The sequence below is a fragment of the Sarcophilus harrisii genome, chromosome 5 (genome assembly GCF_902635505.1).
Source record: "Sarcophilus harrisii chromosome 5, mSarHar1.11, whole genome shotgun sequence".
In the NCBI taxonomy this organism is placed as follows: Eukaryota; Metazoa; Chordata; class Mammalia; order Dasyuromorphia; family Dasyuridae; genus Sarcophilus; species Sarcophilus harrisii.
The window spans coordinates 16137606-16164655 of NC_045430.1; the positions used below are offsets into that span (position 1 = coordinate 16137606).

At 43.9% G+C, this 27050-nt stretch overlaps 1 protein-coding gene across 4 annotated transcripts in view; it reads right to left on the reverse strand.

The window, feature by feature from the left end:
• HMGXB4 (HMG-box containing 4) overlaps positions 1-14779 on the reverse strand; it is a 31328-nt gene extending 16549 nt beyond the window's left edge. Inside the window, exons 1-6 of one of the 4 annotated variants that reach the window (XM_031938892.1) lie at positions 14689-14777; positions 6857-6953; positions 6076-6224; positions 5788-5866; positions 5592-5706; positions 4036-5027 (exon numbers count right to left, since the gene is read on the reverse strand). In XM_031938892.1, the coding sequence (XP_031794752.1) occupies positions 4036-4953 (918 nt within the window). In that variant the 5' untranslated portion in view covers positions 4954-5027; positions 5592-5706; positions 5788-5866; ... (1 more) ...; positions 6857-6953; positions 14689-14777. Of the gene's footprint in view, positions 1-4035; positions 5028-5591; positions 5707-5787; positions 5867-6075; positions 6225-6856; positions 6954-14688 lie in introns of all 4 variants that reach the window. The other 3 variants (XM_031938891.1, XM_031938893.1, XM_031938894.1) reach the window with 3 other exon arrangements.
• Positions 14780-27050: the final 12271 nt, after the last annotated feature.

Below are 27050 nucleotides of genomic sequence, written 5' to 3' on the forward strand. Positions count from 1 at the left end.
GGACAATCCTAATCAGGAGCATCCTCATTAGGACCATCCTCACTGAGATCATCCTTACTAGAACCATCCTCACCAGAACTATCCTCCCCAGGACCATGCTCACCTGGAGAATCCTAATCAGGACCATCTTCACTAGGACCATTCTCACCTGGAGCATCCTCATTGGGACCATCCTCACTAGGAGCATCCTCATTATGACCATCCTCACCTGGAGCATCCTCATCAGGACCATCCCCACTAGGACCATCCTGACTGGGAGCATCTTCATCAGAACCATCATCACCAGGAGCATCCTCATTGCAACCATCCTCATTAGGACCATCCTTATTGGGAGCATCCTCTCAGGACCATCCTCACTGGGAACATCCTCACTAGGACCATGCTTACCAGGATTCCTCACCAGGAACATCCTCATTGCAACCATCCTCACCGGGAGCATCCTCATTAAGACTATCCTCACTGGGAGCATCCTCACCAGGAGCATCCTCATTGAGACCATCCTTACCAGGACCATCCTCACTGGGAACATCCTCATCAGGACCATCCTCATTAAGAGCATCCTCATTGAGACCATCCTTACCAGGACCATCCTCACCGGGAGCATCCTCATTATGACTATCCTCACTGGGACCATCCTCACCAGGGGCATCCTCATTAGGACTATCCTCACTAAAAGCATCCTTACCAGGACCATCCTCATCAGGACCATCCTCATTAGGAACATCCTCACCAGGATCATGCTTACCAGGACCATCCTCACTGAGAACATCCTCACTAGGAGCATGCTCACCAGGAGCTTCCTCATTGCAACCATCCTCATCAGGGGCATCCTCATTAGGACTATCCTCACTGGGAGCATCCTCACCAGGATCATCCTCAGAGTTGGGAGCATGCTCATCAGGACCATCCTCACTAGGAGCATCCTCATCAGCTTTTCTCACAACTTCATCTCCCACATTTAAGCAGCGTGTTCACAGGTTTTACTTCTGTCTGCTGCAGTTCGGGTCTCCATGTTCCCTGAGGACTAACAGCATCCTTCTGGCTGCCTCTGTGACATACATGACAAAGCTCTAAAGTTCACCTTCTTTATCCATAAAGCCTTCAATAGCACCTTAGTGTTTAATGAGTAAAGCTCCAATGTTTAATGAATCCAGGATCACAAAATGATTTACAAATGTAAGGGACAAAGTTGTTATTTCAGTGAATGCTGAACTTGAGGAAGTGCTTCTCAACAGGCATCCTGAGATTCTGGAGTCACCATCATCTGAGGCAGTAGTGCTTTTAAGGAAGACCAGATTGCAGGAAGAAGCACCTAGAACCTATTTTTAATGGACCTCATGTCCTCATGCCTCAGTTTCACCAGTAAGCAGAGAGTATAATTCTATCTCAAGTCTAACTATCTCTAGACATAAAGAATGCTGATGTTGTTTTTGAAATGTCTTTAAAAAGTCACACCATTTTGAGAAGGGAATGTTAAGCTACTGATTAAAATGGTTTCAAAATGTTCCTTTACTGGGGATATCCTGCCTGCTCCATTTCCTAACAAAGACAAACAAATCCACTCTCCAAAGTTTTCACTTCTAATGATGACTATCTGTGAAATAATCTTGAGCTGTTTTTGGACAATTTTTCTTTTATCCAGAATGTTTCCTGCTATGCTATTTATTCACAGGAGATCTGGCCAAGTCCAGACCTGGGGTTGGAACTGTTATATTTTCCAAATGTACATTTCATAAGAACTTCATTATTCTACATTCTAACACCTGATGCTCAAGATAATCTCTGCCTGCTCCTCTCTCCATCTCTCTGTGTTTCTGTCTCTCTCTCTTCTCCCTCTCTCTTTATAATGACAGCACTTTTTTTACCCTCTCCCCAGTCCTTCATCTCTGCCTCTAGTCTTTCACAAAGAAATTTCTACCAATCTTGTCATATATCTGCTTTCTCATATCTACTCTGTTCTGCAACCTCCTGTTTCCTTCTAATATGCCCAGTACAATAGCCCTTTTCCAGGATGGTAGGGGAAACGCTTCTGAGCTTTATTTCTTTCACCTATAACTTCTCTATTCTTATCTTTCTTGCCCTAACAACATCTAATTGTTCTTGATGACACTATATTCCTTGCTGTTTTCTTCCACAACATTCTCAGTATTTTCTTTGCTACTTTCAGGACATGAAATTATTACTCTTTCTGTTTCTCTGCAAGAATGAGGATCATTTTCTTCCCATCACCATGGGTGGGTCAGCCTCTTCAACTACTTCTGATATCCTAGAAATATCAAGCACTTGGCCTACATTCTCCTCCCTCTTGTCCCCTTTGCCCCCATGACCTCACCCTCTGAGATGAAGAGCCTTTTATCTTAAAGTCATTGTGACTTCCACCTCCCCTGCAGCTGCCCTGTGGAGGCCAAGCTTTATATTGTATTGCTGATGTTGGCACCTCTACCAGACTCCAGAAGGCTATGTCTTATGTTCATGGTCTGCCTATCTTCTGACTCTGTTTCCCCGACACAAAGCACACCAGCTCTCTAAATGCTACTCCTCTCCCAATTCAGATTTCAGGAGGTACCATATTTCACGAGGGACAGTGAATATCAAGAAGTACGTCATTGAGAGGAGAATGACCAGGATGGTGAGAAGATAACAAGCCATGTTTTATGATATTAGCTGAAAGAGCTGAGGATGCTTAGTCTAGGAAAAAAGATTTCAGGGGGATAAAGTAGCTGTCTCATTCAAGAGGGCTTGGATAGTCTGTCTAGCACTCTCTCCATGACCAAAGTCACAGAATGAGCCCTGGGATTAGAGGCAGAAAAGACTGGGTTCAAGTGTCAAAACCTATTTGAATCTCAACTCGCTCCCTCCTCTGTATCCAGCCCACCTGAGAGTACTACTGTCCAGATACTTGACAGATGAAGAAGAGATTGGGACTTCCTTAAGGTTTTTCCCCCTCAAGTTTGGCTCTCTGTGTCAGGGTTCTGCCCATAGAGGTTTATATTTGGGGAGGGGTCATATGTGCTGATCTTTGAGATTCCTTCCAATTCTAGGATTTCATTCCCCAAGATTCTTTCTAACTATATTTGGTTAAAAGGAAGGAAGGGAAAAGACCGGACACTTTAACCCCATCTTCTTGAATATCTCTTGCCTCATTAACTCTCCCCATCACCAACTTATCTGTATTGCCAGGTCAAGCCAAATAGGAGGCACTAAATAAATCTATGCTGATGCAATTAGTTCTGGAGAAAAAAGCATAAAACCACGTTGACAGTTCCTTTCTACCCTGATTTGTTTTCTTAATGTATTTTCTTTTCTTTTTTAGTGTTTCCAGTATTAAACTCCTATCTTTCACTTTGAAATCCAGATCTTCCCATCTCCTTGGTGATATCCTCTTTTTAGAACATCTTTAGTCTATCTCCACTGGCTCTTTGACTTCCTTCACCTTGAGCTGCCCCCTAGTCCCCTTTCTCTGAATTGCATTCCGCCTCTGCCACCATGTTCTTCCCAGCCATTCGCTCACAAGCACTACTTGAAAATGGAGGTGACATATTAGCTGCTTTCCGGTAAAGAAGCCATTAAGGTTCCCTTGTCAGTGTGACTTTAGCTCTTTCTGCTAGACCCCACTTCTGCAGAATGACAAAGAAATGAAGTTTGGGAACCGTAAGATCACAGACTATAGAGGAGTCACTTGGCAGGATCAAAGCCACTTGATTTTGCATTTCAAGCAGTGAATGTAAAGAGAAAACAAGAAAATCCCCAAACCCACTTCGTTTGGAATCCTCAGGAAAGACCAGAACGAGTTTCATTCATGTGATTGGTTATTACTCTCGCAATTCTGGCCATTTCCATTTGGCCTCTAAAAGGCATCCCCGTTTGGACACTGCTCTCCTCATACTCACACTACGGAGACTGGAAACTCTCCTTGGCGCTGGCCAAATGGGGATGTGGTGAAAGAACACGGGAAAGTAATTAAGGGAACTCCTGCTCCGATTGCCTCAGGCGTTCTTCCTCCCCCCCTCCCCCCCCAGCTGACCAATTCTTTACCTTTTCTGTTTTCTCTGACTTCTCCTTCTCCTTCTCTTCTTTCCTCTTCTTCTTCTCGCTCTGCCCATCAGGATGGAAGACTGGTGGTGGGAGTGGAGGCGTGGAAGCCGGGAAAGGTGTGCTTGCTGGGGGCAAGGGCCCAGGGCTTGCCCCCGTGGCTTCCCCTACAGCCGTGGTCCCAGCAGAGGGCCCAGGGCTCTTCTTGGACTTGGAATGCCGCTTCTCCTTGTGCCTCTCCTTGTCCTTCTTCTTCTTGCTCTTCTTGCTTTTCTTCTTCTTTTTGATCTCCCGGTAAGAGTCATCAATCACCAGTTCACCTGCCTCTAGCTCAGCCCCCGAGGATGAACCCGACTCCAGAGCAGGCTCGAGGCTGGAGAGCTCATAGTCAGTGCCGTGGGCTTCCGAAAAGATGGAGGCGTCGGAGGAGAAGCCTTCGGGGCCAGGAGAGGGGTGCTGGTCCGGGGCCGGCTTGTGCTTCTTCCTGGCCGTTTTTAGGAAACTCTGCAGTTCGTGCCCAAGGAGGAAAGTGCCCTGCTCATCTCGAGCTGATTTCTTGGAGGACTTTTTCATTGTCCCTTGTGGAGGGGGATTCTGAAAAGGCTCCTCATCACCTGTCCTGCCTTCCTTCTCTTTGGGTGAGAGAATAAGTTTCATTTTTAAGCCATCTGGCTCTCGCAAGGTCAAGGTCTCCGTATTCACATAGAGCGGCTTCATTTTTTTGGCCTTATGGAAGCCACCGTCCTCAAGGGAGAGCTCCCCACCACTGCCACTGCTCCCCTTTTTTCTGGGGTGCTGCTCCTTTTTGCTTTCTGAATAGCTTGAGGAGCTAAAGGAAGAAAACGAGGATTTCTCCCCAGTTTTTCTGGGGGGCTTGGAACCTGTTGCAAGGGGGGATGTGATGGCCTTCAGCAGGTCCATGGCTGTATCGGAGGCGGGGGAACTCGGCACCACCTTCTTCTTTTTCTTCTGTGACGACTCCAAAGGTGAAAGATCTGAAAATCATCAAAAGGAAGACAGTTTCAGAATGGTAGGAGGCACCGTCTAAAGTGCTTCCCCTTCTCACCAGACACCCCACCAGCAGGAGGAAGAAAGAGGCCAACAGGAAGGGGAGAGGGGGTGACCCTCTACGTGGTTTGCAGCACTCAGAAGTGAATGCCCGTGCACATCCTGGCTCGGCGTGACCGCTTGCCTCAGGACCTGGGAGGCAGCGGGCCACTCAGGAGTCTTCGCAGGCAACCAAACAGAGCACACCCCAGAGGATGGAACAGAGCTGTGGGATTAAGGTAGGTTATAATTTAGAATTCAGAGTAACGTCTGGCTTTGTGTCCAGGCCAAACCCACTGGGGAAAAGGGTTAGTCTCTTCAGCTGTGCTTATTACATGGCCAAGAAAAACTGGTCTTAGTCAGGAGTGGCTATGCAGTTATGCTCCAGAAGAGGGAGAAGTGACCCACAGGTGCAGGCCAGAGGGCATGAGAACCACATGTGGCAAAGGGGGTGCTAGAGAGGAATGGGCAGAAGACAAGTGGATGGTGGGGAGGGACAGGGAACCTGGTACCTGGTGTATCACAAATGAAGACTGTTCTTCTATGCTGAATCCTCCACAATCCCAGCCCTCCACCTCTCTCCTCCTTCACACTGGTTTATCGGCAATCAGAACAAGAACCACTGTCCTGTTAAATAGGCCACTGAGTCAGCAACATCTGGAGCCCTTTCCCTCGCCCCGACTCCTGCGGTCCCGCTCCTGTCCTCACCTCCATAGCAGGACTCGCCGGAGGAATGCTTCCTCCTCCTCTTGTGCGTGTCCGTGCCCAGGGAGAAGAAATCTCTCTCCTAGAACCAAGGGAGAGGAATAGAAATTGACGGCTGTTCAAGGAGGCAACCCTTCAGAAACCATGCTTTGTTCCCTGTCAATTCACACCTTTAGAAACAAATGAACACAACACCAAAAAAGAAAAACAAAAACCCCGGGAGAGAAGCTCTCTCTACCACTCGTGAGAGAGAGGACTTAACCGCCCCATGCTGGATGACCAGTGCCTTACCTTCAGCCTCTTCTTGGAGGACTTCCTGACCTGAGCGGCAATCTCTTCTTCTTCTCTTAAGAGATCCTTGTAAGAACGCTTCTTCTCTCGTTGGCTCCGGCCAGGCGCCAGTCCTATGTCCTCCAAACTCTGGTCACCATCAAAGCAATCTGAAAGCCACGCGAGCATCGGAGGGAGAAAAACAAGAACATCTGATAAATCCCTTAGTCACCACAGCAGTCCCTCAGCTTCATGACAGTAACGGTGGATAATTCCACCAGAGTAAAGGGCCTGGATCCAAGGGGAGGAGACGACTTCTTCGTCCCCAGGTGGCGGCCCAGAACCAACACGCGAGGGTGCACAGACACCTAACGCCCACCCTTGGGTGGGGGCCTCTCGTTCTCAGTTCCCAATTGGGCAGCGGTCAAGAGCACTGCAAAGGGCAGGCCCCGAAGTGGAACCATTAGTGTGCTCTGCTTTTCTGGGGGAGGCCAAACTGTGCTTCCTATCCCCAATCTCTTGCTCTATGGAGCTGGCAAGGTCCAAGAGTGCTGCAGGGGCTCAGCCCAGGAAAACAGAAGCTAATGTCTGTGCTCTCATGCTGGCCCTCCCTGTATTGCTTTTTCACTTCCACGCACCCAGCCTGGGAATGCTGTAGAGACTGGGCATCCTAAGGACTGTGCTCTGTACCATCCTAGGAGAGAGCAGGCTGTGATTTTCAGTCCTGGCCTCTTACTCCATGGCCCGCGGGGACTGAAGAGGGTACCCCCTCTGGAACGCTTCTCAGATTAAGGGCTCATACCTTCTTTCTTCCTGGAGTCATCATAAGCCATGGCCGTCCTGCAGGACCTGAGAATGGGGCGCCGTTTCCAGACTCCTTCCCAGCTACAGGACCAGGCCTGAGAAACAAAGAATGAAAACCTTCCTGTGAGGGAATCACTGTGGAGGCCAAGGAGGCTTCCAGATGGAAATGAGTAGTCATCCACTGAAGGAAAGGGCAGCAACAAACACCTCCTTACGTTCCCTGAAAATCTAGAGGGGTTCATTCAGATTGCAGAAGGTGCACCAGACCTAACAATGTGGCTTGGATTCATAATCTGAAGTTGTGCTTCTTGGAAAAGTATAAATTCTTATGCCAAAAAAGGCCTCTCAAGAGGGCCTGGTACAATGAGCAGGGTAAAAAGACCTAAGGCAACCGGCTGAGTTCATTCCTGGCCACGGGCTCCAGAGATCGGGAAGGCTGTCAGACAACACATTACACTGTACATACAAAAGAGCGTAAGAAGATCTTACATTGATTGAAATGGCAACAGAGGGGAATCTATTGTATTCCAATTTCAATAGGCAGGTGGTTATCACCTTAGAAATGCTATAGAGTTCAGGATTTTTATAAAAGGATTTTGGCAGGTTAAGGAATTTATCAAAATAGTTGGCAAAGTGAGTGACATACTAAATGGCTCAAGAGTATCTCTCGGCACTAGTGAAATGATTTCTAACTGGATTATTCCAGTAAAAAGGGAGGAAAGATGTTATTTTCCCGAATATCGATGAATTTGAATCAGCAAAAAATGTTAAGATGGTCATGCAATTCATAGTAACTTGAAGGAGTACAAATTCTTCACAATTAAATGAAAAAGATCTGCTAGGATTCCAGTTTATAAGTTCTTTAAAAAAAAAAAAACATCAAAGATGGCCCTGTTAATTTGTTAAGTGCAGAAGAAATTGAAGTTTATCAAATATCTTAAGGTACATGACACATCACAAGAGAGCAATGCACATATTTTTGCAAGGGATTTCAAATGGTCTAGATATTCAATATATTTACCTTATATGCTATTTATACTATACATATAATATATATATATATATACGCATGTATACTATACATGAGGTATATTTGAAAATTTCTCATGAAATCAGTAAATAATTTAGATCTTTATCTTGGCTTAGCAGTTACTTAAATTTCATGTTCATTGCAAAGATTTAGAAATTTTACGATGCTTTACAAGAGAATACTCATCAAGAAAACATAATGTTGGGGGTAACAAGATTAAAAAAAGAGGAATGAAAATGCCATCTATATATGTATATGTACATAAACATACACACATAGTCCTTTTCTCTGTCATTAGATTTAAATATGATGCAGAGATGAGGAGAACTTTATCAACAAATAATTTAAAAAGATCTCTGCTGTCTTTCTGCTTTGTAAGCAGACTTGATGGAGGCCATACAAATCGGAAAAACCTGACAGTGGGAATTACTGGCCTCTTCTTCTTATCATGAGGAATGAAGGAGAACTGTTACTTTGGAGAAAAAAGGGCTGAGGGGATACATGGGAAAATAAGTCACAAGTGCAATGTTACCTATCTCCCTGAAGCTAATACTGGATACCGTAGTTCTAAAACAGGTCTTGAGCTCTTCACCTTTCCATCCGACTAATGATGGCATCAATGGGGTAATGAAAGGTATAGCTCCTCTTTATTCCTCAAAAAAATTTGAAGTTATTTTATTAACACCATATGTCTCAAGGTAAGGAACTTGTCAGAAATATATCATTTTCCTGAGAAAGTTTTCCACTGGCAAAAATCTCAGCAATCTGAGAAGTCAGAGCTGGTAAGTGCCTACGAGTCAATTTCTTCCGACTAAGTAAAAGTGAAGAAAATGAACAGGAAAACAGTCATGAAATATTCAATGCCATTAAATATAATCACTGATGTGTAAAGAAGGAAAAAAGGCTCCTCTTATAAAATTTAAAAGCCAGGACAAAGATTGAGCCTAGAAATCACACTTAAAACTTCATCTGTACATCAAAAGGCCATATAACAGGTTCCATAGTGGGAACAGGAACATTTGAAAAAAGCCTAAGAAAGAACAGGGTGGGGATGATTTAGTTGGCCTATAAAAGGAGCATTTCTTAAAATTGCCAATGGATTTGAAAAATTGCTTGGGATGAGAAACAGATCAACAAGAAGATATTCATCCCAGAGGAGGTGAAAAGAGATTATATACTTTGTATACTGTTGCTAGGAATTCTACTACTAGATGTTTTCTTAACACGTAGATGTCATCTAATAAATTAGAAAAAGATGCTGAGGTGACTGACATCTCTTTAAATAAGAAAGTATAGGCTGAATTTGGAACTCTACAGTGAGATATTCGCCAGACTGTTTTAGCCTTAATGTTGAGAAATTCATTCCTATGGTTTTAAAAAAACAACATATTAATCTAGTATGCAGCTGTTGGCCCTGTTTGCTGAATGTGAGAAAGAAAAGACGGTGGTAGTGGTGGGGCGGTGAATAAGTCTTAGAGATCAGTGTTAAAGAAAGGTAGAGTCTAGTCAATTCATGACCAATTAATATAACGAGTCTCTTAACAGGGCTTGGATTTTATGATAAAAACAGGGAGGTAAACTCGGGGTGGAGGGGGCAGATCTTGAGGATTACTAATTCAGGAAAAATGCCTCAAAAGATTAGTTTTGTCTTTTCTATCAGAAAATGGGGCAGGGGGAGGTTAATTAAACTAATGGTCGATAAGCTTATTAAGATGAACCTATATATAGTCTGGGAATTTCTTAAACTTGGAGATGAAGATCAAATTTCTGTAGGCTAAGAAAATACAACTGATCCTTAAGATAGGAGAAAAACTGAGGCTCTAGAGGGGTGAGAAGCACTTTAAACCCCCAAAGAGACAATTCTGAAAAATGTTTAGGAAGTTCTATAGATTCTTTGACATTTGTATACAAGATATGGAAAGGGGGCTATTTGATATAATATACTTTAAATAAAAATTTGATAGTACATGTAAATGAAAAACCTAGGCTTACAATGGTAAAAGTCTCAAATTTGATTAAAAAAAAAAATTAAGTCCCAGATAACATCAAAAAGTTTTTTCTTCCTGGGGTTCTAATTGATTATGGGAAAAGAACGAAGTAAAATCTATAAATTGGGCATTTTAAGTGAGATCCAGGAATTGCTGAGAATCAAGATGCTGTCTTCGAAACTGCCTCATTTTCTTCCCAAGTTCGTCTTTTCGAGGATGTGAGCATGGGTCAATGCAGTTACAGATGGTTCTTCCAGCATGTTCAGAGTCTCTGTTAGCTCTTGGGTGTACTTCTCCAATGACTTCAAGGGGCATCTTCTCACTTCTGATCCAGGTTCTTGTCTTCCCAGCACAGAATTCCAGCCTTCAGCCAGGCTTCACTGCCTTCCCTCAGGATCTCTGCAGCACTCTCAGCCCCTACCAGCTCTGCAAGTTTCGGAGCTACAGACAAGTTGGGATAGGGACAGATGTCTTAGTCCCCAGAAAGAGGCACAGCTAGTACCAATAACTCAACAGTAAGAGAAATGAGAATTTATGGCAATAGTTCATCTGAAAACAAGGCCAAAAACTCTCCATCGATGCAAATTTTGCCTAATAAATAGGTTTTGTTTTACGTTCAGGTAAGTTTTATTTCTTGAGCGGTAAAATGAATGTGAAATCAGCTGTGACCAGCTTGCCCAACAGAAGGTAGGAATATGAATCATTTCCCTCAGAGTATATATTATCATGCAATGTGACATCATATTCTATGAGAGTAGATTAAAACATGATTCCTGTCCTGCGAACAGGCAACCCCATAAGTGAAGCACATTCAAAGTACACTGTAGAAGAAAATATGCACAAAATCCACAATTTGGACAAACACTTGAGGCCACCATTGTGCCCCTTGCCAAACTAGGGCATGATTAGCAAAGAGTGAAGACAAGGGAATGAAGAGAGTCCTTCAATTCTTCTCCTTATGGATCAAAGCACAGCAGATCTGGAAGGGACCTCAGAAATCACTTAGTCTAACCATCTCAATTTAGATACCAGCATGATTTGCCCCTTTGTCCCCTTGGGTGGACCCCTTTGGTGGTCTGATGAAACTTTTTTTTTTTTTTTGGCTGAGGCAGCTGGGGTTAAGTGACTTGCCCAGAGTCATCACACAGCTAGGAAGTGTTAAATGTCTGAGGGCAGATTTGAACTCAGATCCTCCTGACTTTAGGGCCGGTGCTCTATCTACCTAGTGGCCCCCTCTGGTGAAACTTTTATGGAGCACTTCTCAACAATGTTTTTTTAGATACACAAAATAAAACAAATAAACATAGTATTACAAAAGTTAGATTGAAAAAGCGATCAAAACATAATTTTAAAAACTTCATGGACCTTGGGTGAAGAACACTTCCTTATATTCCGGTTTATAATTAATGCATCAATTCTTAATCACAGAATCTGGAGCTACAAAGGATCTTAAGAGGTCAGCCAAGGTTCTTTCTCTCAGCAAACTTTCCTAGCACACATCACCTGCGGTTTTTCTTTTGCTCCATCTTACCCTTTTCTCCTATCAGCCCAGCAAAGCTGCCTTCCCTGTAGCAAGCATCTAATAAATGTGTTAATTTCTCTATCCCAGTCCCTTGCATTTTATAGATGAAGAAATCAAGAGCAGAAGATACTGACTTGACCAAGTGTGCTGCACTTGCCATGAGATTTGGAGTTAGAAAACCTCAAATCCTAGATCTACTACTTAATCTATATCTGAGCTACATCTTATTTTCTCTTTCTTTCTTCTTCTTCTTTTTTTGGTACATCTTATTTTCAATCTGTAAAATGCGAGGCTCTAATGAATGAAGTTGCTCTAACTAGTCTAAGTGATGGTTAGATTTCAAGAGTTTCAGAAACTTGGATGGGGAAAAACCATGACATCTCCATATCAGTATAATTGATTTCATTCACTATAAATGGCTTCCTATTTTAGGCATTTAAAAACGTTATTTTAAGAGGAACAGAGTACAACCAAACTTTTAGAGGGCTTAATGCTACAAAAACGGTTAAGAACTGCTCTGAGGACTTCTTCCTGGTTCTGTAGCAAAATACAAGGGATACAGTGGAAGGGCCCAGAGGGACAATGGCAGTGAGCTCACGAGGATGCCTTCAGGCACTCAAAGACCCAAGGAAGGCTCAAGCTTACAAGGACTTACTAGTATCCCAGCTTTCCAGAGTAAGAATGGCCTCCTGGAGCAGTCTTCCTGACTGAGTATCTTGAGTCATAGCTGGATTGCCAGTCCTCCCTTAGCATCTGGCCTCTTGAAACCCCTTCTTCCCCCTCAGTTCCTTTCCAACTCTCAGAATCTGGGTGGTTATGAAGTAGCAGGATTCAAACCCAGAGCCACTGGCTCCCAAATCCATCTTTTCTCCTATACTTTGGTGCCTCCTCAGGGTGAAAGCACAGCTCCCAAATGACCCAGGGAAGCAGCCGATTAAATGGAAAGTTTTGTATTCAGAGGTGCTGGGTTCTAGGGCCTTGGCTCTGCTACCTGCTTAATCTCAGAGGCCTTTATTAGCTATCAAACATGTGCCAGGAGCTGTGTTAGGCCCTGGGCACATCAGGACCAAATGACTGTTCACCCTTGGGTTGCCCCTTCCTAATTGGACCCCAAGTGAAGGAGAGCCTGACCTCTAGCTCCAGCTCTGGAGACAAGGCTAGCATTGGACATTATTTAGAATAATCCAAGAAAAAATACCAATAGGACTGTCTGGTTCTCGTGGCCCCTCTGACTGATTACTGAGGCTGATTACTACACCCTCTGAGTCCCCACTTTGGGGGGGGGGTGGGGGTAGAAACGATCCTACCTCGGGGAGCCTCAGAAGCAATTGACTGCCAAGTTTCTGCCGCAGTGTCTCAGAGCCCAGCAAGACAGGACCCCAGGCTGTCCCCGACTTTCCCGGAAAGCCCTGGCAGTGTTTGGATCTCCCCAAGGAGGCTTCCTAGAATTCAAGCAACTTCATGGAACCATTAGGAACTGGAGCAGGGCTCTTGGTGAAGCTACAAGCCCCATTCCTCCCCATCTGTAAAACTGCAGCCTAGGACTGGGTTATCTCAATTAGGAGGACCTTTCCAGCTCTAAATTTTAAGAACCAGTAGCCAGTAGCCCTGGGAATGAAAATATCTGGCATCGGGTTCCTTCCCCTCTTTGGCCCTCACTGCTAGCACCTAGAATACAGCTCTGCATATAGTGGGTGCTTAATAAATGCTTGTTGAGCTAAGACTGTCCATGTGTAAAAAGAGGGTGGATGTGGATTGCCTCTAAGGGGCCCTCTGGCTTCAAGTCTGTGAGCCCTAGCCTGGGGACCAGAATCCCATGAGCTCTCTGGCCCTGATCCTCCGACAGCCCGGCCTGGGGAGCCCGCTCAGCACTGGTCCCCACTCTGGGGCCAGTCTTTGTCTCTGGATCTCCAGTACTTAGGACACAATAGGCATCGGAAGCCTATTCAGCCGTGTTCCCTACAGACAAAAGGGCAGGGCTGGCACGGGCTGACTCTGACAAGTCCCTCGGAGCAGAACCCCTGCATTTCCAGGCAGTGCCCAGCTCTCCTTCCCCCTCTTGGGCTCCTCTGCCCACCTGAAAGAGTCTGGGCAGGTGCTCCTGAAGGCCCCCCACAGCTGCATCTAGAATGCTTCTGTCTTCTGGACTGGGAATGAGGCGGCATGCGTTCTAGTCCCTCCTGCAGCCCAAGGAAAGTCTGGGGCTCACACAGGCCGCCACCACCTTCCAGCTGTTTGGCTTTGACCTTGCCGGGTTTGGAAGCACCTCCAGCTCTAAGACCCCTCCGAGCCTCCCCCTGTTAACCTAGAGGGCAGGCCCGAGGGCCTCCACAGCCCCCTTCTGGTTCTACATCGGGGAGCCCCTCCTCTGAGAAGGGCGGGGCCGCGGGCCGTTCCAGTTCTGAAAACTTGGGGCTCCCTGACTCTTCCCGACTCTTTCCCTTTTCTGTGCCTCAGCTTCCCGTAAAATGAGACCTACAATCGCTCAGGTGCTTCCTAACTCAAATCTGCGCTTTGGGGCCTCGGTTTCCTCAGAGGTTTGGAGGTCTCCAAGACGCCCTCTAGCTCCGAGTCTGTGGTTCTAGAGCCTTCTCCGTGCCTCAGTTTCCCCGCCTGTAAAAAGGGGGGTGGGGGAAGTCGGGCGGGACAGCGCCTGAGGGGCCATTCCTGGCTCCGTGCCTCAGTTTCCCCGCCTGGAAAAGCGTGGCGGAGACGGGACCCAACGGCCCGCGCTAGGCTGGGGAGCCCGGCTCCCTGTCTCCTTCCCAGCCCCGTGCCTCAGTTTCCCGGTCTGTGAGACGGGCAGGGCTCGGGCCGGACGGCTTCGTGCTCCCCGGCGCGCTCCGACCTCCCTGCCCTGCGCGCTCGGTCCCCGCGCCCCCGCCCTCCCCGTTCCCGCCGCCCGGCTCCGGCTCCCGCGCTCGCGCCCGCGGCCTCCAGGGCGCCCCCGCGGCGGGGCGGGCACTGGGCAGGCGCGGGGGCGGGCTGCCCGGCCTCGCGCGCCCCCGCGCGCGCCCCGCCCCTGGCCCCCGCCGCCACTTTCCCGCCTTCTCAGTTTGAACGCGTCCCGCCCCCGTCGGCCCCACTCCGCCGCCCCGGGCCGCCGCCTCGCTCCGGGCCGCGGCCGCCACTCCAGCCCCCGGCTCGGGCCAGGGCCCAGGCCGCGCGGCGCGGGGAGGCGGCCCGGGCCAGCGCGCGGGCCCAGGGGCGGCAGGCGGACGCAGGACAGGAGTGGCAGGGCCCAGGGGCCCCGGCCGGCCGAGTTGGGCGGGGTCGCTGCTCGCCGCTACCTTCACTCCGCGGGCCCGGCTCCCGCCTCAGCGCCGCCGACCGCCGCCATCTTGAGAGGGAGAGAAGAGCTGAGAGCCGCCAGGCCGCCGCAGCCGAGCGCCGAGCGCCTCCACCGCGGCGACCGGTCGGGGCCGAGGGGCGGGGAGCGGGCCGGGGAAGGGAGGAGGGAGAGAGAGGGAGGAGCGCCGAGCGCATCGAATACCTGCCGGCTCCCGCTGCGGCTCCGGCTCCCGCTGCGGCTCCGGCTCCCGCTGCGGCTCCGGCTCCCGCTGCGGCTCCGGCTCCCGCTGCGGCTCCGGCTCCCGCTGCGGCTCCGGCTCCCGCTCGGGCTCCCGCCTCAGCCCCTGCTCGGGGCGCGCGCCACCTGCGCCACCTGCGCTACCTGCGCGCCCGGCCCCCTGGAGCGTTGTGACAATAACGACCACAACTGCGCCCGGCGCTAGCACCGCGCCGCCGTCGGGTCTCAGGGTATTCTAGCGGTAGCGGCTGCTGAGCTAGGGAGAGAGCGCTGCCGGCATCGCCCCGATTTTACAGGGGGGGGGAAACTGAGGCACCGCTCCCAATGACGTAATATTCTGGAACTCTCAGCGCAGCGCCCGGCACGGAGCAGGCGCTTAACACCTGCTGATCCGGGGTGAAAACAGGTGTCCGTCACCATCACCGCTAGTCAATATCCTAATTATTAAGGAATAAGTAACAATAACAATTACTTATTAAGTAATAAGAGAAGAAGAAGAAATCGACGGGATGAGAGTAGGTAACGAGAAAACAAAGCCATCAATCACTCTTTGCAGATGATAGGATGGTGTATTGAGAGAATCAATTAAAAATTAAAAAAAAAAGAAAAACAGGAAACGAACAACTTGAGCAAAGCTGCTGGATGAAACCAGCATTTCTTATGTTATTTACAAAGCCCAACCGCAAGAGACAAGTTTCATTTAAAATAACTCGAGGCTATATAAAGTCTCTGGGAGTTTTCCCGGCAAGATAAACCCAGGAACTATAGGAACACAATCAACCAACACTTTTCACACAAATAAAGCCAGATCTAAACAAGCGGAAAAACTGATAATGGGTAGTTGGAACTAATAATAGAAATGATAATTCTTCCTAGATTTATTTATTCAGTGCCGTACTGATCAAAGTATTATTGATTAATTAGGCATTACTATTTTATAGTGCTAGGAAAAAAATAATAAAATTTGTCTGGAAGAACCAATATCAAGGGAATTAATGAAAAAAAATGCAAAGGAAGGTGCCTAGCCATACCAGACCTAAAACTAAAGCGGCACTCGCCATAACCTTTTGTTACTGGAAAAATTGATAATGAGTAGGTGGAACTCATATAATAAAAATGACAATTCTACCTAGATCTGGAGATTTTTGATTACATTAATTTAAAGAGGTTTTGCACAAAGCCAATGCAAACAAGATCAGAAGGAAAGCAGAAAGTTGGAATTTTTTTTTTTTTTCCTAAGGCAATTGGGTTAAATGACCTGCCCAGAGTCACAGTGTTAAGTGTCTGAGAAAAGATTTGAACTCAGGTCCTTCTAATTTCAGGGCTGGTGCTCTATCTGCTAAACCACTAGCTGCCCCAGAAAGTTGGGATTTTGCAGTCAGTATTTCAGTTAAAGGCCTTATTTCTTGAGAACTGAGTCAAATTTATAAGAATACAAGTCATTTTCCAAGTGATACATGATCAAAGGATATAGACAAGTTTTCAGATAAAGACATTAAATATATTGTCATATAAAAAATGCTCTAAATCACTATTGATTAGAGAATTGCAGATTAAAACAATTCCGAGGGATCACCCCGCACCTATCAGACTGGCTAATATGACAGAAAAGGAGAATGATAAATGTTGGAGAAGATGTGAGAAAATTGGAATATCAATACCTTGTTGGTGGACTTGTGAACTGATTCAACCATGCTGGAGAGCAATTTGGAACTATGCCCAAAAGGCAGTCAAACTGCATATCTTTTGATCCAGCAATACCAGTATTAAGTCTGTATCCTAAAGGGATCATAAAAAAGGGACCTACATGTTCAAAAATATTTATAGCAGCTGTTTTTATGGTGGCAAAGAACTGGAAACTGAGAATTCGGGGATACCATCAATTGGGGAATGGCTAAAGAAGTTGTGGTATATGAATGTAATAGAATACATCGGAAATTACGGACAGGAAGATTTCAGAAAACTAGGACTTAATGAATTGATGCTGAGTGAAATGAGCAGAACCAGAAGAACATTGTATACAGTAATGGCACTGTGGAATGACTTTGCTCTCAGAAATACAATGATCCAGGACATTTCCAAATACAATTCCAAAGGATTCATGATGGAAAATGCTATCGACATACAGAGAAAGGACTATGGAGTCTGAATGCAAATGGAAGCATTCTATTTTAACTCTTTTAAAAATTCTTTTTTCTCTTTTATTCTGACTCTTCTTTCACAACATGACCAATATGGAAATGTTTAATCTGATTGTATATTATAAACTATATCAGATTATTTGCTGTCTTGGGGAAGCAAGGAAGGAAAAAAAAAACTTTGGAACTCATACTCTTACAAAGAAGAATGTTGAATACTATCTTTACATGTAATTGGAAAAAAAATAAAAAACTATTAAGTGGAAAAAGAAATGTATGTTTATTATCCCCTTCCTCCTTCCACAATGAATCAGCTGGTAAGCAGCAAGCAGATTGAGGATCTGACACAGTTCATAGAAGTGCCATCACCTTATTGTAATGTCCTGATTGAGAGCTGGAAGGGAACTTAGTCAGCCTGTGAAGCATAGAAAGGTTATTTAAACTTGCCCAGAATCATCCTGTTATTGTGTCCAAGATTGGGATTCAAATTTAGTGTTCTGACAATTGTTTCATGCCTCTGCTGAAGCCTTAACTGAAGTGATTTCCTCCATCCCTAGGGGCTAGTGTCCTTTCCCCAAAATTTTTTTAGTCATGAAAGGCAGTATATTACAGGGAAGTATATGAATAGAGAGTGATTACAGATGAGGAAACTGAGGCAATTAAGGTGAAGTGGTTTGCCCAGGATCACACAGCTAGGATACTTGTGATGTTGAGTATGAATTCAGGGCTTTCTGGCTTCTATGCACTATGGCACTACCTAGTGCTCCCACCTGCTCTCTTTGGTTACAAACCACAAATAGCTCATCTGTATTGGTAGATGCCATTTTACCAACTGCCAATTTAGCAATATACCCTTTTTATTGGCAGATACCCCTTGCCAATAAATTTATAGGACCAGTCCTAAAAATAAAGCCTCTAACCTATTTTTTTTTTTTTAATGACAGGAGTCTATTTTTTCATTAATTTTCAGACAATGCATCAATCCAGGGGTACATAGCAAATGATAGATTCTATCCACTATGTCTCCATTGTATACAGTGGACACCTAAATAAATACTTGTTAGGTTGAATTGAGTTGATAGAATCAGGACCTGACTGAATCTTAGAATTGAGAGGGTTCTCAGAAGGCATCAGGTATAGTTCTACAATGAGAATTTCCTCTTCAACATCTACAATAATTTAGCCTCTCTTTGAATACCTCTGGTGATGGGAGGTCACCACCTAATCTTAGACTCTGAGCTCCTTAGAAGAATGTCTTTTATTTTTCTTTGGAGCTCTGATACAGCACACAGTAGGTGCTTAGTAGGTACTAGTTGACTATTAAGACACCCATTCTACATTAGCACCATTCTAATTGTTTGGAAGTCAAGAATATCAAGGGAATTAAGGGGAAAAAAATGTAAAGGAAGGTGGCTAACCATGCTAGAGCTAAAACTAAAGTACTGACTAAGAAATAGTGTTGGATCAGTAGAAAAGATTAGATATACATGACACAGTAGCCAATGACGATAATATTCTACTGTTTGGTAAACTCAAAGACTCTAGTTTCTGGAATAAGAATCCATCATTTGACAAAAACTGCTGGGAAATCTGGGAACTAGCATGGTAGAAACTAGGCATAGATCAACATCTTACACCATATATATCAGTCAACTTTCCTGCAAATATTACTCACTGACCCTAGTGAATTTTAGAGATCTGCTAGTTCAAGACTCTCATTTCACAGATAAAGAAACGGGCCAGAAAGTTTGGCAGGTAGATACTATTGGGGAAAAAATTCAAGTCCCTTGATTTCATACTTATCCCATCTCTCTAAGGCAGATAATGCTCATGACTATTTAATTTTTAAAGATAAAATATTGTCTCCTTTTATCCCCTCAAGTCTCAGTCCATTTTGTTTTGGATAAATAATCCTTTCAGTAGGAGAAAACAGTGGATTTGGTTCTGGAATAATTGGACTCCATTCCAGTCTTTGATGCTTCCAGACTGTGTGACTATAGGCAAGTCCCTCCTCATTCCCAAACATCAATTTTCACATCTATAAAATGTAAATAGGACATATATGGATAGAGTACTGGGCCTGGAGTCATGAACACTCATCTTCCTGAGCTCAAATCCATTCTTAGAGACATATCTGTATGACCCTGGGCAAGTCATTTCACCCTGTTTCTTTATGTGTAGAAAGAACTAGAGAAGGAAATGGCAAAACACTCTAATATCTTTGTTAAGAAAAGCATAAATGGGGTCATAAAAAGTCAGTAATGATTGAAAAAACACCTCAAAGTATAGATAGATTACCTACCTGTAAAGGTTGTTGGGAGGAAAGTTCTTTTTTTTTTTTTTTTTTTTTTTTTTTTTTTAAATTATAAGACATTGGAAATGTGAGCTATCATTGGTTATATGGAAATTTCAGAGGGTCACAGTGGGGATTGGGAATATGTGGGCTGTCTTTTCTAAGAGTGTATTGTGAAATCATTTGCATATTGCATCATTCCCTGGCATATTGCAAAAGTTATTTGCATCTTTAGAACCAGGAGCTGCCTTCAATCGTTGAAGAGCTGTCATGAAAAGGGAATAGACATTCATCTGTGTGACTCTGGAGGCCAGGCTAGTGAGCGGGGGAATCACAAGACTGATTTGGGGTTCAATAATAGTTCCTCACATTTTAAATTGGATTTTCCAAACGACAAAGGACTTTCCCACCTGTTATTTGCCTTTGGTCTTTATCGCCACCTTGTGGGGATTACATGTTGTCCCCAAAACACTTTTTTCCCATCATTTTGGTCTTTGTTCCATTACCGATCCTTTCAGTCAAAGAAGATGACAGCTTGCTGCTTCAGAAATGATTGAGGACACCTGACAGGAGCTCTTTCCATTAATTCCATCATCACCCACTCTTCACCCACTCTTCCCTACTTCCCTCTGCTTAATGTAAGAGCAGGTGACCCTTCCCTGGTGCTTTTCTGTCTCCCCAGAGGTCTTGATTGGCCACTAGATTTTTACCAGCTGTCTCCAAATATGATCAAGTTTCCTTAACCTTACAAAAGTCCTTGACGCTTCTTGATCAATCTATCATTCCACCATTTAACCATGTTGGTTAAATTTCTTAAAAAACTGACAAGTCAGTAAGGTCTTGCTACGAATTAAGGATTTAAAGAAAGTAACAAACAAAACCAGATCCTGTTTTCAATGAACTCACAATCTAATGAGTCGTGTGCAAGCAATTATGTACAAATAGAATCTCTCTCCCTTCCTTCCCTCTTCTCTCTCTTCCTCCTCTCTTTCTGTCCTCTTCCTCTTTCTCCTCCCCCTTCTTCCTCTTTTTGTTCTTCTTCTCCTCCCCCCTCTCTCACTTTCCTCTCTTTGTCTCTCTCCCATCTCTTCTTTTTTTTTTTTTACTTCTCTTCCTTCCTCTCTTCATCTTTCTCTTTTCTGTCTCTCTCTGTCTCTGCCTTTCTGTGTCTCTCTCTCTCTCTGTCTCTCTCTTTCTCTCCCTCCTCATCCCTTTTCCCCTGCTCTTCCTCCTTACCTCTTCTATCTCTCCTGTCTCTCTCTGTCTCTATCTCGGTTTCTCCCCATCTCTGTCTCTCTAGTAAACTGGTAAAAAATACAAGAGGAAAGGCGCTCAGATTAAGGGCTAGGAAAAGCTTTATATAATAAAGATTTTGAAAAAGTCATCTACACCTAATATTTCTCCTTCTTTGGGACACACTTTGTTTTTACCCACCCCCTGAATCTGGTTTTCGTTAAAGCTGTTCTACTGAAGCTCTTCTTTCAAAAGTCACCAAACCAGCTACCTTTTCCCCATGCCAGACCTTCATCCTGAGGACACTCTTGGCCCACTCCCTCCCTTTTTTGCTGGATTTTCTCTTGCTTTGGCTTCAACCTTTTCCCACTTCTCAAACCTCTCCTTTGTTCAAATCTCTGCCTGGGCTTTTACTGTGACTGTTCCATAATGGTCTGTCTGTGATTTTCCCTCCCCTCCTCTGCCTTTCTTTTTCCCATCTTTTCTTTTCCTCTTGCATTTCATCTCATCTAATTAGTCTTCTCTCATTGAAAAGGTCTCCCTTCTGATCTCTCAAATCACTTGGTTCTGAAACTTTCCAATGCAGTTGTCCCATGACTTGGAATTGTATCTTTATTTGTGACTGAGGGGTCTACTGGCCTAGAAGCTCCCTGAGGACAAGAAGCCTGAATTGTCTAAACTTTGTATGTCTCTCAGTGACCAGTATAGGGCCTTGCACACAGTAAGTGCATAATCAATGTTGGGTGAATTTTATAGATGATTAAACTGAAGCCCAGAGTAGTAAATGGACCTCTCCAAGACCCTATGTCTAATATGTGCCAGATCAGGTTTATAATCCAGGTATATTTTCCCTACTCCCCCTATTATCCCCAGTGTCTTTCCCTTGGATCACTAGAAATTACAAGAGCTCCTATCAGGGATCCTTTTGTATTGGTTTGAGACTTTTCAGGGAACTTTCCCCAATGCAACACAAACAGAAATAACTTTATTATCCTTTCCCCTAAATCTACCCTTCCTCTTAAACTACCCTTATTTCTGTCAAGGACCCACTATCCTTTGAGTCCCCAAGATTTGTGGCTTTCTGAGACTTTCTCCTTGGTTTTATCTCCATCTCACTTGTATGTTCTCTTCACACAACCATGATTCTAGTTCAGACCCTTAGAATACCTCTTAGAATATTGCCGTCACCTCTGATGGGGCTCTCTGCTTCCGGTGTTTCTCTCTCCTCATCTCCAAATCTATCTTCTGTCCAGTTAACAAACTGCCATTTGTAAAGAACGGGTCTGAGCTCTCCTCCTCAAGAAGGATCCTTATGGCTTTTAAGATATGTTTGATGTGCAAAACCCTTCATTCTCTGGATTTGAGAAGACTAATTTGGAGTACTTTGCTTCATGCTCTTTGCTGGACTAAAATCCAGTGTGTGTGTGTGTGTGTATGTGTTCCCAAGCTAGTAACAATGTGGGGAATAATGGTTGTCCTTGAGGTTCTAACTTCCTGCTGGACACCTCCCCCTATATATCCTACTAGCATCTCAAATTTATCATATTGATAACTAAATTTATATTTTCTTTCCCAATACCTATCCCATTCCCCCAATTCCTTATACTTTTACCTTACTATTTCTTCAGCAGCCAGATGCCAAACCTTATCCTTCATCAATCTCTTACTAACTCTCCCATGTCCTAATCAATTGCCAAAACCCTGGCTCCTCATGGTAAGTCCAGTGCTCAGTGTACAGGAATAGGGATGGGGTGAAGCACAGGACATATTTAGGGGATAGTGAACCTTAGATCCTAGATTTAGAACTACCTCCCTGTTCATCTTGCTCCCATTTTATAGTGAAGAAACAGGCTATTTCACAGAAGTTCAAAACTTGGTTCTCTCTTCCCAGAACTCTCTCTTGAGCTCTTTCTTTGTATCTTGCTTGAATTATAAAGCCTGATGTTATGCTAGAGTGGAAGGACAGTATGGTGAAATCCAGCTGGAAGGGCTAGGGTGGTACCATATTGGAGAGGGCTTTGAATGCTGCGTTGAGAAAGCCAACGCGTTCCTTGTATGGTAGGCTGATGGGAGCATCCTAAAGGTCTGGCAAATACTAGAGTTGTTGTATATACACATATGTTATTATATACTATAATATTTTACACATACACACACAGCACTTGGCATAAAGCAGGTGCCAGACAAGCAAGAATTGGCTTGTTGGCCAATTCTTAATATCATCTTTCCTCTCAAAACTGAGATTCTCTGAAACAGTCGAGTATTGCAAAATATGAAATTTATACGTATTTATATCCACATATCCACATCTACACATACTCAACACACACATGACATTTGTTATTCAGTTTATTGACCTTCATGGTTCCATTCTGTTCATGGATTTTTCTTAGCAAAGATACCGGGGTGGTTGGCTGTTTCCTTCTTCAGTGGATCAAGGCAAACAGAAGTTGTGACTTGCCCACGGTCACACAGCTAGTAAGATCTGAGGCTGGATTTGAATTCAGGTCTTCCTGAGTGCTCTATCTACTGACTCATCCAATTATTATACACGACTTATACACATGTGTATAGTCATACAAGATATAAAGAATCATAACATATGTGTCTATTCCTTATGTATATATACTTTTAACACATATTCTTTATATATAAATTGCTAAATAAATAATTAATTAAATAAAATAAATAAAAATATAAAATAAAAAAATTATAAATAAAAAATATGTACATTAAATAGTATATGAACTATATACAAATATATTTATATATCTATATATACACACATACTTTTAATACATATATTTGTATATATAGATATAACAATTACATATACATATAAGTATACATAAATATTTATATATGCAACACACACGTATACTCAGGTATATATTTATCTCTATTTCTATCTCTATATGTGGTACACCTACTGTTTTTAGTTTTAGTACCTCCACATGTCCACTAGATGACTCTCTTCACCTAGTTTTAATCTCAGTGGCTGCTGATGGGTTTTAGGGGAAGGTGATTGGTCCGGAGCATAAAGGATGGCGGCAGTGCTGGTGACCTAAAAGGCAAGACCCTAGGACTTGCACTTTGAAGGGGGCTACTTTTTCTCTCAGGTTCTGCTTCTCTCTTGAGCTTCCAGCCCGTGGAAAGACCGCAGCTTCAGAAGCAGGAGACTCAGATCCAAATCCCAGCTCTTTCATGTATTACCTGAGTGTCCTTGGCAGTCTTTTCCCTTCTCTTGGTCTCAGTTTTCTCTTCTGTGAAATGGATGGATCAGTATAGCTAACCTCAGGGTTCTCTTCCTTTTTTTGGCCTTTGATTCCATGACTGCCATGCCATCCAAGCTGGATCTCAACAGGAATTCTCTGTGACCTGCTAAAGTTAAGTCCCATAGGCACTCTATGCCCAGCCGTTGACAGACAAGAAGGGAAACCTGCTGATCTCACAGTATCCCATTCCACTCTGAGATGCTGATGATTTTTAAGGATATTTTTTTTTCATCAAAGAAAGCCTAACTTTGCTTTTTTTTGGGGTAATTTTCACTAATTGTTCTTAGTTCGGAAGCTTCAGGGCCAGGCAGAAGAGTCTTATCCCTTTCCCTGTGACTGACCTGTAGACAGCTGCCACATTTCCCACGAGTCTTCTCCTTTCTGGGCTGCTCATCCTTAGTTCCCTCAGCTGGTCATTATAGGGTGTGATCTTCAAAGTCCTTCTTTATCCTGCCTGCTCTACCATGGAGAGCTCCTCTGGTTGTTATTGAGCAGAACTGTTAGTGTCCTTTCTACAACTGTTAGTGTCAAATGCACCAGCTTTAGACTGGCCAAGGGCAGAGATGAAGAAGCACTGAGGAGTGGGGAAAAGGAATAAGCATTTATATAGCACCTACCACATACCAAACACTTTACAAGTATCTCATTTGATTCTCACAACAACCTACACAGTGGGTGCTATCTTCATTTTACAGTTGGGGAAATTGAGGCAGAGATTAACCGATTTACTCAATGTTACACAGCTAGTAAGTGTCTGATTCTGGATTTGAACTCAGGTCTTGCTGACTCTAGGACTAATGCTCTGTGTACAGTGCTCTCCACTTCCTCTGATGACTCATTTAGCTCTAGACTACATCTCTCTGCTTGACAGAGCAGATGTATAGTGAGCTTGCCGAGACTCTCAGATTTTTTTTTTTTTTCTGATGAACCTTTCTCTAGGTATATCTTCCTCACCTTTACAGATAAGGAAAGTGAGATCCAGTTTCTTAGGATTATAATTATGCATCTAGTATTTGAATGAAAATTCAAATTCAATTTGATTTTCAAGTCCAGGACCCTTTTTATGACACCATATTGGTCACATGTCTAATAATTAGTGGAGCTCTTCAGAGTCTGTCTTCATCCTGACATTCAAGATTATTGATCCTCTTCACACATTCTAAATTCCCATTTCTAGTCAAATTAATCTTTATATTGCCCATATAACATCTCATCTCCCACCTCCATGCATTTGCACAGGCTGTCCCTCATGCCTGGAGTGCCTTTTTCTCACTTACATTTCTTGGAGCCCTACTTCCTTTCAAGACTCAGCTCGAGCCACCTCTGATAAGAGGACTTTCCTAATTTCCCTTAGCTGTTAGTTACTTTGTATTTGTTTTGAATGTACCTTACCTATATAAATGTTCATGAATCCCTTTTGTAGAACATAAGCTCCCTGAGGGCAGAGGCTCTTTTATTTATTTATTTATTTATTTTTTGGGGGGGTTGTTTCCTTTAATCTAGCATAGTGCTCAATCAAGTATTTAAACGTTTATTATGGGTCAGGCAGTATGATGGGTGCTGGGGATACAAATACTAAAAAAAAAAAAGAAAGAAAGAAAAAGAAAAAAATGTAATAGTCTCTATTCTAAAGGAACATATAGTCTAAATGTCTGTCCAATTGAATTGGAGTCAGACTTTGCCCACAGGTGTTCCCACTACAAACTTTATGCTAGGTTACAGTGCTAGGTCTGGAGTAAGAATTAAATTAGTTAAATTAAATTTAATTAAAATCCAGCCTCAGATACTTTCTAGTTGGGTGACTCTGGGCAAGTCACTTGCTTCAGTTACTTCTGCTGAAAAAGAGGGGATAATAATAGGACCAACCTCTCAGTGAGGTTTAAATGAGATAATGCTGGTAATATGCCTGGTATATAGTAGGTGCTTTATAAATGTTTATTCCCTTCCCCATCCCCTTTGCAGAATACTGCCTCTTCCCCATCTCTGTTCTCTCTATATCTTAGGTGTTTCAAAACAACCCATGGGCTTTGCCTCTGTCCTCTGGAGGCTCCCATGGCTGTAGAAACTACATTCGCTTAGTGGAACTTGGGGATTTTTCAGGAAAATGTCCTTCCCTCTCTCCCTCCTGCCCTCAAGTCCTTGTTCTTCTGCACTGACAGCCCAGCAAATATTCCACTAGAAAACCACAAATGACTATCCTTGGAATTGATCATTAGGATTTTTATCATGGCTTTTAAAAATGGGTCCCATGGCTGAGTCCCAAGAAAAGGTCAGATTCTGGATCTTCCCCTCTTAGCTCTTCCCTTCAGCACAGTCAACCCAGCCTTGTGGAATAGTGACTGACTTGCTGCTTGGGGAAGGGCTTAGGTCATATCAGGACTGTTTTCTTACCAGCTACATTCAGAAACTTACTTGAAAATTTAATTTTTTTCCCTCCAGTGAATAAAAATCTGTTTTCTCTCTCTTGCCTCTTCACACCCCATCAAGGGGAACACAATTACCCTGTAATCCATATGCAGAATCATGCAAAACAAATTCCCTCACTGACTATGTCCAAGAAATATGAGCCTCATTCTGTCCCCTGGATCCATCATTCCTCTATTGGGAAATGAGGGGTTTGCTTTATCATCAGCCCTCCAGGATTGTGGTTGGTCACCTTGTTGATCAGATAGGTTTCTTGGTAGGTATGGTGGTGAAGTGCTGAGCCTGGATTTTGAAGGACCTGAGTCCAAATCTGGCCCCTTTCCCTGTGGTCATTACTGTAAACAACATTCTCCTGGTTCTGATCATTTCATTCTTCATTATTCATGAAAGTCTTTCCAAGTTTTTCTAAAATCAATTTGCTCAAAATTGCACAGTAGTATTCCAACATATTCTTCTTCTTTTCTTTTATTATTTTTATAACTCTTTTTTTCTGAGGCAATTTGGGTTAAGTGACTTGCCCAGGGTCACACAGCTAGGAGGTGTTAAGAGTCTGAGGTCAAATTTGAACTCAGATCCTCCTTACTTCAGGTCTGGCGCTCTATCCATTGCAACACCAGCTACCCCCAACATATTCCTCTTTACAATTCTAGCTTGGGATTATATCTGTGTACCCATAGTGATGAGGAAAAAAAAAACATTGTAAAATAAGGGAACCCTGTTGAGATTGGGAGCAGGATTATAGAAGGAGTTTGCTGTCATG